Source organism: Anabas testudineus, chromosome 2, assembly GCF_900324465.2.
Source record: "Anabas testudineus chromosome 2, fAnaTes1.2, whole genome shotgun sequence".
NCBI classification, from domain to species: Eukaryota; Metazoa; Chordata; class Actinopteri; order Anabantiformes; family Anabantidae; genus Anabas; species Anabas testudineus.
In genome coordinates, this window is record NC_046611.1 from 6,071,163 (window position 1) to 6,086,344 (window position 15,182).

General features: G+C 39.0%; 3 protein-coding genes across 3 annotated transcripts; all 3 read left to right on the forward strand.

Annotated features, from left to right (window-relative positions):
- Positions 1–5,022: 5,022 nt before the first annotated feature.
- On the forward strand, positions 5,023–6,009 carry LOC113163122 (trace amine-associated receptor 13c-like). Its single transcript, XM_026361472.1, has one exon. It carries the CDS (start codon positions 5,023–5,025, stop codon positions 6,007–6,009), a length of 987 nt encoding a protein of 328 aa, XP_026217257.1.
- A 4,709-nt stretch (positions 6,010–10,718) lies between these two features.
- On the forward strand, positions 10,719–11,985 carry LOC113163299 (trace amine-associated receptor 13c-like). The gene has a single exon (XM_026361783.1). It carries the CDS (start codon positions 10,999–11,001, stop codon positions 11,983–11,985), a length of 987 nt encoding a protein of 328 aa, XP_026217568.1. The 5' UTR covers positions 10,719–10,998.
- A 2,140-nt stretch (positions 11,986–14,125) lies between these two features.
- Positions 14,126–15,174, forward strand: LOC113163298 (trace amine-associated receptor 7c-like). The gene is given in 2 exon segments (XM_026361782.1): positions 14,126–14,275; positions 14,277–15,174. Coding segments are annotated over 2 exon segments (987 nt in total). The 3' UTR covers positions 15,114–15,174.
- Positions 15,175–15,182: the final 8 nt, after the last annotated feature.

Consider the following 15,182-nt stretch of genomic DNA (forward strand, 5'->3'; position numbering starts at 1 on the left):
TCTTACGTCATAATGACGTTGTCTTCTTCTTCTTTGTTTGTTATGGCGGTTCGCTGATGACGACGTGGCACATTGCCGCCACCAAGCGGTAGGAAATAGGTAAACATCTATCAAGGGTGCTGGATATTATTGTCTCCTCTCTTGCTGCTTCCTGTGATTCTGCTTCTACTTTCTTTGAATTTTGAATGTCTGTGTGGCTGTTTTCCCTTTTTGTTTTAATCATTTGCCTCCATTTAACCCTCTCATCTGTATCCTCTTCTCTCACACCAACTCACTTCATTCGTACATCATCACTGGTCCTTTCCATATCGCTGAGACTCTTTTATCACACATCACATCTGACACTTTTCTCCACCCGTTTCCATCCTGCTCACACACATCTCTACATGTCTTTTCCACACTCCCCGTACCTCTGAACCCTAAGTACCTAAAGTCCTGCACGTCTTGACCTCTGCTCCCTGTAACCCCACTGTTCCACTTGGTTCCCTCTCATTCACCAACATGTATTCTGTCTTGCTGCAGGTAACCTTCATTCCTCCTTTTTCCAGAGCACACCTCCACCTCTCTAGATTTTCCTCTACCTGCTCTCACCACAGATCACAATGTCATCTGCAAACATCATAGTCTGTGGAGATTCCTGTCTAACCTCCTCTGTCAGCCTGTCCATCACCAGAGAAAACAAGAAGGGGCTCAGAGCTGATCCTCGATGCAGACCCACCTCCATTTGGAACTTCTCCAAATGGAGAAGGTTCCACTACTATTTCCTACTACTTCATTTTATGGCTCATCAGCTTTATTCATTTATAGCTGCTACCGCTCTGCACATCTCCTTTGTTCTTAAACACTGGCACCAGTACACTTCTCTTCCCTTCATCAGGCATCTTCTCACTCTCCTTGTGAAACAAACTAGTCAGAAACTCTACTGCCAACTCTCCCAGACTGCTCCTATATACGGAAACACATACATAAATATTGATCAGCTAAGAATTATTGAGAATCTTTGGATTTTGTGGAACTACTTCCACGTCCATACTGGCGTTGAGCTAAGTAATGTATTAATTTTTCCAGACAAACTCAGCCACCTGATCAAAAAGCTGAGGAGGTAACAGAACTAATGCGAAGTCTTGTGAATGGTTTAATTGTTATTAAAGGTCAATGAATTCTGAAGTCAGTGCCTACTGGCAAGAACAGTAGGCACTGACTGAAAAACAGTTTAACAGGTTAGAGGATAGTGTAGATCTCCACTGACTGATTTTTTTAAATGAAAGAGTTAAGTTGTTCAAAAAGAGGATTGAAGTAAAGAAAAGACTGAAATGCTTTGCCAAATACAACTCGTCTAGCCAACCAACATTTTCATCCTTATAGTGTGAGTAAATTCTGAAATTAAGCATCTAAAGGAGAAGAGGGAAATGTTTCAAAAAGACAATTAAAACAGAAGGTCAAATAGGGTCCAAGATGTCGGACAGATGTAGGTGAGTAGTTTATGAAGCTCATCACCAAAAGTGAAAATTAAAGTGTAAACTGAATGCTTTTGTTAGGACAGGGACAAATAAGACGTGGCTGTGGGGCCCTGAATTTAATGGTCAGTGCCAACAGGAAAGAGTGAAATCCTCTAAGGAAGAACATGTCATCCTCTGGGGAGGTAGCTTAGGAGTTAGAGGACTTGTCCAAAGTCTGATGAGTCTGGGTTCAATACTTCTGTTGCTCAATGACTTTTGAAGGTCAGTGTTCAAAGCAAAATATAAAATGCTCACTGTTCAAATAGCTTAAGAAGTTAGAGAGCTGGTTAGAAGTCTGGTGGCTCAAAGGTAAATTGTTATGTGGCTCAGTGACTTTAGAAGTCATTGCTTAAAGGAAAGACACAAATATTCTAAGGAAAAGCTTTTTGATGTCTTGACAAATAGCTCAGGTAGTTAGAGGATTGGATTCCAGTCCTGTGAACACAAGGTCAATCCTTATAAAAGTGGTCAGTAAATTTTGAAGATGGGCAGTAAAGAAAAAACTTAAAACACTGGGATGTGGTCTTTATGCACATTTCAGTTTTCACTTTGGGGACCGACCGTCAAAATTCATTGAGCCCTTTTATAGGGATCGAACCAATCAACTGTGAACACATCCTCCAACTCATTGAGCTATTCGGCCAGGTGGGTGCCAAATTTTTTCAGAGCATTTCAATCTTTGCTTCCGACAATGACCTTAAAAAATCCTGAGCCACTTAAGGATTGAACCCACAGTCACCAGACTTCACGCTGACTTCAGACTTGTCCTCTAAACATGTAAACTGCAGACGCTAGCAGGGTTTAATAATAATAATAATAATAATAATAATGAATACTTTATTGATCCCCTTGGGGAAATTGTGGGTGGACAGCTGCTAGACGGTATGTCAGCGCTACACTACGGGGTTTCAGTGTCTTGTCCAAGGACACCTCAGCAAGTAGCCAGGAGGAACCGGGAATCGAACCTTAAAGCATTTTATTATTTCCTATAGGCTACAGACTTCCAGTATTCAGGCATCACTCAGAAGGACTGAACCCATGTCTACAGGAATTCCAACCAGTCTTCAAATAAGCTGACTGGGGGAAAGGTAGCGAAATCATTCTGCATGTGGAAATTGATGAATGAGCACAGTTATGATTACGATTTTTTTTTTTTTCAGGTACAACAGATCATGAGAGAGAATAATGTTAAGAAGAGCTGGAGACCTGAACTCTTGACCTTTGGCATGAGAATAGTTTTGGTTTTTAGTTAGGACAAGGGAACTGGAAAACCTTTTAGACCAGTTTTTTGGTGAAATGTCAAGCTGGATATACCAAATAAAACAAAAAAAGTATGAAGCTCGGCTATGTTACTTTAGCATAAGCATGCTCAAGGACGTTTGCATAGCTAGCAAACAGGAAGTGTGGACTACCTCTGTGTGACTACTAACACTATATTTACTGAGCTACAGTACAACAACAACACGTAAACTTATATGTCAAATAATATTTCACTGGAAGATGCAGTTTCAGTTTATCTAGGCCATGATGCTAAATAATTAAGCATTAAGATTCACCAAGAGCAGAAACAGGAACCTTTACATTATAAACACATCTGTTATGGTGTGTTAAGTATCATTCATATATGTGTCCCCTTTGATTCTGACATTAACGTCTATAAAAAATATTACACAAGGTTCAATGTCCCTTGTATACATTAATCTAGAGATGAACCTTCAGGTTATAATGGTAGTAGCCCTACTTATGGAATTTATTTGCAATATTCAACATGTTTATTTGGATTATGCTTATGGAGCCAGCACATGACGTAACTTTTGTAATGGACAAACAATCTCTGCGACACATGAACATTAATACCTCTGAGATCAAATTATAGTTTCTCACCTAAAAGCAAAACCTTTTACGTGAGTCTCATTAGCCAGTTTGTGTTGTTTGTGATCAGTCTATAAAGTAACACCTCTACTGCACCGAGGCACCAAGCCAATCTGAGGTGTTAAAAATGCAGTGATGCAACAATGGGATGAAAACAGGTAAACAAGTCAAACAGCGTTGGTTAACGCACCTGTTCAAACTAAGGAGGACTCTAACAAAGTTTTGAAGGTCTGAGCAGTTTTGGGAAAAAACTACTTTTATGGGCAGCATGCTGAGTTTAAGGCTACAGCAAATTTCACATTTCAGCTATTTCAAAGCTGATTTTTGAATACGTCCATTAAGCATAGAAAGTGTTTTTTTTTTATATAATTGGTTTAATCACCTTTTGCAGCAATAACCGGAAGCAAGTCAGTCTAAAAGTCGAGGAGGGACTTTGGACCATTCTTCTTTGCAGCCACGTTGTCTTCGCTTACTGTGGACTGATGAATATCTAAACTCTTTATTATAATTTTATCTTAATTATTTTGAGGTTTACAATTGCCATTGAGAACTTCTTAGCTTCTGTGATTTTGATGTCAACAACTTCAAACCTCAATTTTCAAGCTGTTTCACGTCCACCGATGAGGTCTTTATCTCTAACTATCTGACTATACCCGGTCAATGACTCTTAAAAATACTAAATTCTTTTATGATTTATTATGTTTTGCACTATCCTTAGTGGTCAGCCAAGTCCATATTAGAATATATTTAGGAGAACCGGTCCCTAAGTTATTTTTGGTGTTTATGTTATTTTAATGATGTTTTATTACAAAAAATCTCAGTTTTAAGTGTCAGCTCACACAGTCTTCCAATTCTGTCTTCTCTTTATAAATTAATATGTTAATTGCAGAAACCATTTGTATGGCAATGTTTTTTCTAATTTCTAATAAAAATGTATACTAAAATTTTCCCATTCTCTGTCTTTTTTAATTATCTATACTAATTCTTTTTGTGTTATTATCTTAATTAAATTTACTTTATAATATTTTAAGAAATTATTGTGTACAAATTCATCTTATTACAAGGGTATAACATTTCTTACAGTATTTAATTTTTCTCACCTCTAATTCATTATATTGCCATTGTTGTCTATTAACTTTAGTCTTTCTTTTTCTTTTTGTCACTCTCACTTCTAATATCTAATTCTCTCTGATTTTCATTTCATTTATTCTAATGTTTGTTTTTCAAACCTATTCTCAATCTCTTTAAGTCTCTTCTGATTAATAAATAAATTATTGCTGTGGCTCTTTCTCAAACCAGGACAGGTGATATGAGGGATTATTTAGAAGGGTTCATAAATTTAACCAGTTTGTTAAAGGGTAAAGCAACAATGTGGTGAGTTGCTTACAAGCTTATATGTTGCTCTTATTACTTAAAGTAATAAGAGCAACATAAAGTATAAAGTATTATACATTTAGAAAAAGTAAGAAAATAAAAAGATAATGGAGGGAGAGAAAACAGGAAAGGAGTTGATGAAATTATGACGATGACAAGGGACAGAGGTTACATCATCTCTTAGGATTCTTAGAAATTGGGGGGCGGGGTTGATAAATAAACTGTCTCAGATGGAGTCTGACACACCACCACCTCATCTCTGCTGCTTCTCTACCTGATGGACGGCACTGATAGCCCCCATCTCTGCTTCCCTAACCTCAACTCCTCCTGCAGACGACTGCTGCGACCACCGTCTGAGACTACTCTGCTCTACACCCTGCTTGTGTTTGTCTCTCTGCTGACTGTCACACTCAATTCTCTTGTCATTTTCTCCATCTCTCACTTCAGACAGCTCCACACTCCAACCAACACCCTGCTACAGTCTCTGGCTGTGTCCGACCTGCTGCTGGGACTGCTGGTGATGCCCATCGAAGGCCTGCGTTACATAGAAACATGCTGGTTACTGGGGAGATTAATGTGTGCTTTGAGTCCTTATCTTTTTTACTGTCTTATCTCTTCCTCTCTGGGCCACATGGTGCTCATATCTATAATCCGTTATGTGACTATCTGTGACCCACTGCTACACTCCTCTAAGATCACCATGACTAATGTTAAAATCTGTATCTTTGTCTGCTGGACCTCTTCTGTTCTCTACAATGGGTTAATTCTAATGGAGCACATGGGGAATCCTGACAGGTTCAGCTCCTGCTATGGTGAGTGTGTGGTGGTCGTCAGCTACATCCCAGGAACTGTTGACCTCGTTGTCACCTTTGTTGCTCCCTGTACTGTCATGGCTGTGTTGTATATGAGGGTGTTTCTGGCTGCACTTTCCCAGGTGCGTGTAATTCAGTCACAAGCTGTTTCTACCAATGCCAAAGCAGCGCCAACTACTAGAAAAACACAGAGAAAAGCAGCAAGGACTCTTGGGATTCTGATAGTTGTGTATTTGATGTGTTACTGCCCTTATTACTATCCTGTGGTTGCAGGTGAGGACACCTCCACCAGCTTGTCTTATTACTCTCTAGTGACTTGGATCATGTTGTTGAACTCTTGTTTGAATCCTCTGATTTATGCTCTGTTCTACTCCTGGTTTAGAAAAGCTATCAAGCTCGTCTTTACGCTCAGAATACTGCAGGCTCACTCCCAGGAGGTCCTGGTCATGTAGACAGAGCTGTTTGAGTGAAAGGTTTTTGAGCATCTTAGTCTCACCTCTGACCAGAGTTTGATGAAGCACCACAGAGACAATATGGTCAGGCAAAGAGATTTTTAACACAGTCATGTTGTAAATAGGGCTTTCTTATTAAGACATACATGTGTCAAATGTCTGAGATGCAAACATGCATCTTCATGATTGTTTATATATATTTCACCCAGTTTTGTCTTGACTAAATTTTCATATGCATGAAGTAAGAGGACGAGAGAAATAAAAATGAGCATAAGACATACAAGACATACAAAAAAAATCATAGGAATATCTTGCAAATATATGCTAGTTGATAGTAATGAAGTATGATATTTGTAACAGACTGTCAGACAGGAGGTTTTCATGTTTCTTTGTCAACTCTGATATTATCACTGTTAATGATTTGAATATAGCTTTTATGCACTTTACTGCAAATCAACTCTAATGTAATCATCGCAGCCTATATCACTGTTATGCTTAACTTACTTTAACAGCAGTATTGCTAGAATATTAACTTTGTTTTGCTTTAAAGAAGCCTCCTGTCCCAACAAAACTGAAATGTCACACCAAAAAAAAAAAGGAAAAAAAAAAGTACTCTACCAGACTATACCTTTGCCTTTGTAGACTCATTCATTTTGCAGCTATACCCAGGTGTCTATGTCAATCAGGCCTGTAAAAAAAATGGAAAAGGGCTAGAAAATGGGTCACAGAGAAATTATCTATCCGTTATGCTAACAGCTTTTCCCCCTACTCAAGTGAAAATCTGTTTAAAGAATGAGTAAGATGTTGTGATGTTGCCCCGACTGGATTTTAAGGAGCTAATGTTAGTCTGATTTCCCAAACAATGTAAGTCTCTTATCAGTTTAAATTTCTTCTGTACCCACTAAAAAATATCATTCTGTGCAGGAATCTCTCAGGACACTGAAATATGTTTGCACCACCCTCAGTATGAGGATAAATTGTCTATAAAGTTCCTGCCATATCACATTAGAGGAATAATAAATTATCTGTTGTTTTTTACTACACCTGAAGTAAAGTGTAAGTTTAAAAGCACTGTAATATAATGAAATGATATAAACAACATAACAGAACAGAAACAGATTTATCTGTTTTTATGTCAAGTATAGCTGTAACTACATCAACCTGTATGTTAAGTTGGCCACTAGTTTGTCCCAATACTCCTCATCATCTTAACTCATCATCATCATCTGTTTATCAGGTAAAATAATTTTATCTTCCATCTCCACAGCTGCAGAATAAGCAGTAGAAATATAACATTACAAAATAATTTATGATTTTAATGATTATAGCTTACAAATCAAATACAATCCAGTATCATCAAAAATGAATTTAAATTTTTGGTAGGTAAATAATTATTCATACTGTATAAATATCATTATCTGTCTACATTCATCCACAAACATGGGGAAGGTCATTGACACTGACATAAGATGATTGCTGAGAAAAACTGATTCAAATACTTGGGAGTGAGGTTAGAATTACTTCAATTCAGTTTATTTATATGAATGATTTATAATACCAAGTCACAGGCAACAGTCATCTCAAGGCACTTTACAGTGTAAGATTATAGACAAAACACAGACATCTTATGGGCTACAACTGTTCTAAACGTCCTAAAATCAAGCCACTCGGAAGCATTTTACCTGGGTCAGTTTTACCTGATTATCTGATCCAGTCAATTAGTCCAGAATCTCTTCTCTTGTCACTTCAGATGAAAGTAAATCTATGCAGTTGTTTAACAGGAGATATTAGAGAACTTCATGCTTCGGTCTACAGACAAACTTAATAGGAATGCTGATTTCCTTTTCAAGCAGGACTTAGCAAGTGGTTTCCTGAAAAGGAACATGAGCAATGTCGTGCTGTTGTCCACAACTACATTTGGTTGTAGGAGTAAAAAAACATATGATTATCTTTTAAATAATTCATGCTAGTTGATGGTGATTTTGTAAACAAACAGTAAATTATATTAATCAATAGTCATGTCAATAATGTTTACCTTTATTTCATAACACTGGTAAGGAGGTAGAGAGGCATGTTTCACATGCTGTAACCATAAAAAGAGAGAGTCACCTACTCTGGAGTTGCCCACGGTGGGAGGTGGTGGGCTGGGGTGGGCTTGCTTATAGCACCCCAGTTTAGCCACCATGTATTGGAATTGGAATTTTCCCCGGTGAATGACAGAGTTGCTTCCCTGCACCTTTGGGTTGGGGACAGTTCCCCCACTGTTGTTTGTGCCTACAGGCCGAATAGCATTGCAGAGTACCCAGCTTTGTTTGAGTCTCTGGAAGGGGTACTTTAACATGTGCCAACTGAAGACCCCATCGTATTTATTATACTCATTATACACCATCAAATTTTAATGCACACATGGGCAACCGTAGTGACACCTGGAAGGGTGGAGGAGAACTATCGGTCAGCCTTGAAGAAATTCTTCAATTATTCTGCGCCTCGGGAGAAGGAAGCAGTGTTCTGCCCACACCGTTTACAGTGGAGGTGGGGAGCCGCTTTCCTTGACTGGGGACATTCTCGGGCGGTGGAAGGAATATTTCAAGGATGTCCTCAACCTTACCGACACTATCTGTAGAGGAAACAGAGGTGAAGGACTCAGAGGTTGGTCCATCACTCAGGCTACTACTTAGGTAGTAAGTAACCTCCTTGGTGGCGAGGCACCGGTAATGGATGAAATTCGACCTGAGTACCTAAGTTTTGTGGCTTTCTTGGCTGACACACCTTTGCGCCATCAAGTGGTGGACAGGGACAGTACCACAGGGTGGGTTCCAATTACATTTACATTTACATTTAGTCATTTAGCAGACGCTTTTATCCAAAGCGACTTACAAGTGAGGAACAAGGCAAGCAAACAAAATCTAAGTCAAGAAGAAACAACATCAAAGCAAAGTGCTATGAAAAAAGTGTTTCTGTTTCAAGAGATGTGAATTATAGGGGGATCACACTAACCCTAACCCTAACCCTGGGAAAGTCTATGCCAGAGTACTGGAGAGGAGAATTAGGCTAATACTAGGGTTCAGCATCAACAATGCAGCTGTCATCCTGACCTGGACCAGTTCTATAAGTATTGGGGCCTTATTCAGGAGTGAGGGAAGGATGGACCGTGAGACTGACAGACAGATCTGTCCATTGGTAGCAATAATGCAGTTGCTCAGCTGGCCTGGGAATGCCTCGGTATTCCCCTGGAAAAGATGGAGAAGTTGTCTAGGGAGAGGGACATTTAGGCATCTCTGCTTAGGCTGCTGCTCCCACTACCTGGCTTGGGATAAGTGGACGAAGGATGGATAGTTCATATGCTTTCATCTTCACAACCACCAGATGTCAACCCAACTGAACACTACATTAAGCTTTTCTGGCAGCAAGTGGTTACATTTTTACATTACATTTACATTTTACATTTACATTTTTAGTCATTTAGCAGACGCTTTTATCCAAGGCGACTTACAAGTCAGTACAAGGGTAGGCAGGGTAAGCGTGAGGAGGTTTTGGCTAAGGACCCCTACTGGAGGGAGGCCACAGCCGGTTACCATTCTTGGACAACATCCTTTGTCTGTGTAGGTGTGTCCTACTACATGGATTATTCATTTGCATTTACATTTAGCTATTTGGCAGATACTTTTATCCAAAGTGACTTGCCAGTGAGATACAACGGAAACAAATATCTAAGCCAAGAAGAAAAACTTTAAAGTAAACTGCTTTAGAACGAGCCGTTTCAGTTTCATGTGGTACAAGTGGAATTTGGCAGAAAAGATTAAAGAAAGAGGTTCAGAAGAGTTCTGTTTTTAGCCTTTTGAAAATTGAGGCAGTTGTGCATGCAGAGGTGTGTAGGTCATTCCACCATCATGGAACCACAGAACTGAAAGGTTTTGCCTGGGATCTTTTGAGGTGAGGTAAGGGACCACAAGACGTTGTTTGCTTGCAAAGCCCAAGTAATATAGTGAGCGAGAGAGACTGTAGATGAGGAGGTTCAAGTAAACCGGGTCTGTTGACTTGACCACGTTGTAGGCAACAATCTGGGCTCTGAACTTGAGGTAGGCAGCTACAGGAAGCCAGTGCAGAGATCTGAAAAGTGGTGTAAAGTGTCCTTTTTGGCTGATAAAAATGAGACCTGCTGCTGCATTTTGCATTAAATGTCTACGCTTAGTTTTAAATTTGGTTTTTGCCTGTTCAGACAGTATTTATAGTTTAGAGGTATAACCAACATGAAAACCAAAGACCTGTCTATTGGCAAGAAACAAGTAAAAAAATCAATCAGAGCCATTGCACAAACACTGGTCATAGCCAGTACATTAATTTGGAATATCATGAAAAGGAAAAAAAAACACTGGTTTACTAAGTAACAGACGTCAAACAGGTAGAATAAGAAAGACAACAGCAGTTGACGGCAGAAACATTGTGAGAGACACTTTTGATGGAAGTAACTTACAAGGTAATAGGGAAAGGCAGGGTAAGCGTAAGGTCTTGCCTGTGGGCCCGGTCCTTGTCCCTTACTATCACTTTACCAAAGTGATAGTAAGGGTCCACTTTACCAAAGTGATAGTAAGGCTAAAGTTTGATGGATGACAGATCTTTCATGTATTTTTTGAGAACCACCATAAAAACATCATAGTGCTAGTATATGAACCCTTGCACCAACCAAGTACTTTCTGTAGCTGCTGATCAGACCTGCACATTGTTTAGGAGGAATTTAGATTTTTACTTTACTTTTTTTGTTTGTGTATATAAACATAAACTAAGACATGTATCAGATAATGGAAGAAGAGAAAAATGGCCTGATGAAGTTGAGGATATGATGGTAACAAGGGACAGAAGTTACATCATCTCTTAGGATTCTTAAAAAAAGGGGAGGGTGGTGTAATAGAAAGATAAAATATCTGTCAGGTGAGGAGTTTAGTCACTTGTCCTCTCGCCTCCACCTCATCTCTGCTTCTTCCCTCCCTGATGGATGGCACTGATAGCCCCCACCTCTGCTTCCCCAACCTCAACTCCTCCTGCAGACGACTGCTGCGACCACCATCTGAGACTGCTCTGCTCTACACCCTGCTTGTGTTTGTCTCTCTGCTGACTGTCACACTCAATTCTCTCGTCATTTTCTCCATCTCGCACTTCAGACAGCTCCACACTCCGACTAACACCCTGCTACAGTCTCTGGCTGTGTCCGACCTGCTGCTGGGACTGCTGGTGATGCCCATCGAAGGCCTGCGTTACATAGAAACATGCTGGTTACTGGGGAGGTTAATATGTGCTCTGAGTCCTTATGTTTTTTACTGTCTTATCTCTTCCTCTCTGGGCCACATGGTGCTCATATCTATAATGCGTTATGTGACTATCTGTGACCCACTGCAGCACTCCTCTAAGATCACTATGACTAATGTTAAAATCTGTATCTGTCTCTGTTGGACATCCTCAGTTATCTACAATGGTTTAATTTTAATGGACCACATGGGGAATCCTGACAGATTCAGCTCCTGTCATGGGGAGTGTGTTGTAGTCATCAACTACATCCCAGGAACTGTTGACCTATTTGTCACCTTTGTTGCTCCCTGTACTGTCATGGTTGTGTTGTATTTGAGGGTGTTTCTGGCAGCTCTTACACAGACGCGTGTAATTCAGTTACAGACTGCTGCTATCGATGTTAGAGCAGCTCCAACTGCTAGAAAATCCCAGAGAAAGGCAGCAAGGACTCTTGGGATACTGATAGTTGTGTTTTTAATGTGTTACTGCCCTTATTACTATCCCACATTTCTAGGTGAAGACACCTCCACAAGCTTGTCTTATTACTCCATACTGACGTGGATAGAGTTGTTGAACTCTTGTTTGAATCCTCTGATTTATGCTCTGTTCTATCCCTGGTTTAGAAAAGCCATCAAACTCATTTTCACATTCAAAATACTACAGGCTCACTCACGGGAGGTCATGTTCATGTAAACAAAAAGGAATGTGTCAGCAAATAGTCATTTTTAAATGTTTTGGAAACACTTGTCTCACCTGTGACCACACTCTTCTGCAGCACTAAAAAGACCCTCAGCAGTTTCCCTCTGGAAAAGGCAAGATTTTCTTATTTTGTCACAGAGTCATGTTGTAAACAGTTGTTTTTCATGAATATGCACTTTACTGCTAAGTGAAACACATTGATTTTGCTATATATGACTTTTTACTGCAAATGTGGTCTACTGATTTAAATAAAACACTCAAAATATAATTACATAAATATAACTGATGAACAGGATATTGTTACATACAACAGCTTTGCTTCACTTCCTTCAGTTTTGACTTAATCAAGACATCATAAAAGTAAATTTAATGTAGCTTTTATGATTTATTTTGCCAAGAGTGCTGTAAAGATAACCTTATTGTGTCTTCTTTATCGCTGTGATGTTTAACTTACTTTAATATAGTATTGCTGTCAAAATCACTTCTGTCTTGCTGCAAATTATATCTGCGTAAAGAAATGTGAAAACTAACACTTTCAACAAATCGCATGTTCTGTTGCACCAAACATAAAAAGCAACACATACAAATGTAATTAAATGTTCATTTATGCAGTATAATACTATATACTTACACTTAGTGTGGATTATTCCTTTGCCTCCTCAGACTTATCCTGCTGTGTGAATCAGGTTTGTAATTACAAAAGATGGTTAGAAAACATTTGAGCATCAATGTTCACATGGCCACTTGAAATGGAACAATACGAAAAAATCAGTAGAATAAAATGCCTCTCTCATAGGCCCAGCTATTGCTGTGCTGTGTAATTCTCACTATTCTTTCACTGATCAAACTCCTGTTTGTGTTTCCTTAGGGTTTGTTCCAGGTGTGTGGTGAATTGGCTGTTTTTTCTGATTTACTAACGAGTGCAGGTCTTTATCGTCTGAAATACCTGCTGTACCCACTTAATTATAACACACAAGCAGTCTTCTAATATCAAGATAGATTCTCAATTAAACTATTTCCATCACATCACATAGCAGAAATATTGTGTGTTCTGCTGTAACTGAAGTGAACCATAAGTACAATAAAAATTTTTTTAAATAAAAATAATGACAAGACACTTCTGTCTTGCTTTAAACAAAAGCACATTGCATACATGTTTACTTTTATACCAGTAGTAAATTTTGTATTAAAATAAGTTAAACCACATGACTGAACAGCACAAAGACATGAAATACATAACAATATTCACAATATCTTATTCAGGGAAAAACAAATCTACTCTAACAAGATTATTAACGTCCATAAAATCATAAAATGTCAAACTTGGCCTATGTAAGTACACATTAGGTCTTCAATAGTTAGTATTATAGCTCTGTCTGACCTACTAATATAAATATGTGATGTCTTTTTTAACATATCTATGACATTTTATGAATCAAATGTTGTTCACAGTTCAATAAATGCATCTTTTCTAACAGCCCAAATTTCCCTCTGTCCTCAAACAGACTTTCATAAACTATTTGCATAGAATTTACATTATTCTTAATAATCTGCTTTGATTGGCCTTCGCAGTCAGACCCAGTCAATTAAAATACAACCTAACTCATATTAATAAATGATATTCTTATATGCTGCATCTTGACATTGGGCAATGGATTCTATATATAACCTATAGTTACAGTCTATGAACATGAACGATCTCTTAGGTGATACAGCCAAGATATATAAATTACTTACTAATATTAAAAAAGATGAACATCACTAATTAAAGCTACAAATTAAGCGTTTTAGGCAATAATAAAGCTGGTTGCTTTGATTATTTAAGATTCTTATTAAGGGATTATTATTCATATATGGAGCATTACAAAAGCTTATTTAATGATTAACGAAGTCACTGGTTTAACATGTCTTTGTTACTTTATACGTGTAAATAATATATGAATAAACACAAAAGATAAATGTGAATCAAAGGAGGGAGGGTAAAAGGAGAGGGGCTGACAAAGCAAAAGGTTTTGATGCTGATGAGGGAAAGAGGTGACATCATCTTTAAGGTCTAAGATAAATTTACTCTCCCGTGAGGAGTTTAACCACTTCTCCTCTTTACTCTGCATCGTCTCTACTTCATCCCTGTCTGATGGACGGCACCAGTGGCTCCTTACTCTGCTTCCCCAACCTCAACTCCTCCTGCAGACGACTGCTACGCCCACCGTCTGAGACTGCTCTGCTCTACACCCTGTTTGCCTTTGTCTCTCTGCTGACTGTTGCACTCAATTCACTAATCATCTTTCTCCATCTCCCACTTCAGACAGCTCCACACTCCGACCAACAACCTGCTACAGTCTCTGGCTGTGTGTGATCTGCTAATTGGACTGCTGGTGATGCCCATTGAAGGCCTGCGTTACATAGAAACATGCTGGTTATTGGGGAGGTTAATGTGCGCTGTGACTCCTTTTCTTTTTTACTGTCTGGTGTCTACCTCACTGGGCCACATGGTGCTCATATCTATAATTCGTTATGTGACTATCTGTGACCCGCTGCTACACACCTCTAAGCTCACTATAACTAATGTTAATATCTGTATCTTTGTCTGCTGGGCTGCTTCAATTATCTACAATGGGTTAATTCTAATGGAGCACATGGGGAACCCTGAAAGATTGAGCTCCTGCTATGGTGAGTGTGTGGTGGTCGTCAGTTACATCCCAGGAACTGTTGATCTATTTATCACATTTGTTGCTCCCTGTACCGTCATGGTTGTGCTGTATATGAAAGTATTTGTTGTTGCCGTTTCTCAAGCGCGTGTAATTCAGTCACAAGCTGCTGTTACCAATGCAAAAGCAGCTCCATCCGCTAAGAATTCACAGAGAAAGGCAGCAAGGACTCTTGGGATACTGATAGTTGTGTTTTTAATGTGTTACTGCCCTTATTACTATCCCACATTTGCAGGTGAAGACACCTCCACAAGCTTGTCTTATTACTCCATATTGATTTGGATTGAACTGATTAACTCTTGTTTGAATCCTCTGATTTATGCTCTGTTCTATCCCTGGTTTAGAAAAGCTATCAAACTCATCTTTACACTCAGGGTCCTACAGGCCCACTCACGGGAGATCATGATCATGTGAAAATCTGAGAGCGTCAGTGAATAATAATCTTTCAGTGTTATGATGCACCAAAAGCACACTCAGAAATGG

What these genes read in the sequence shown, in the direction of transcription:
- LOC113163299 (XM_026361783.1), top strand. Translation starts at nt 10,999, where the DNA reads ATGGATGGCACTGATAGCCCCCACCTCTGCTTCCCCAACCTCAACTCC.
- LOC113163122 (XM_026361472.1), top strand. Translation starts at nt 5,023, where the DNA reads ATGGACGGCACTGATAGCCCCCATCTCTGCTTCCCTAACCTCAACTCC.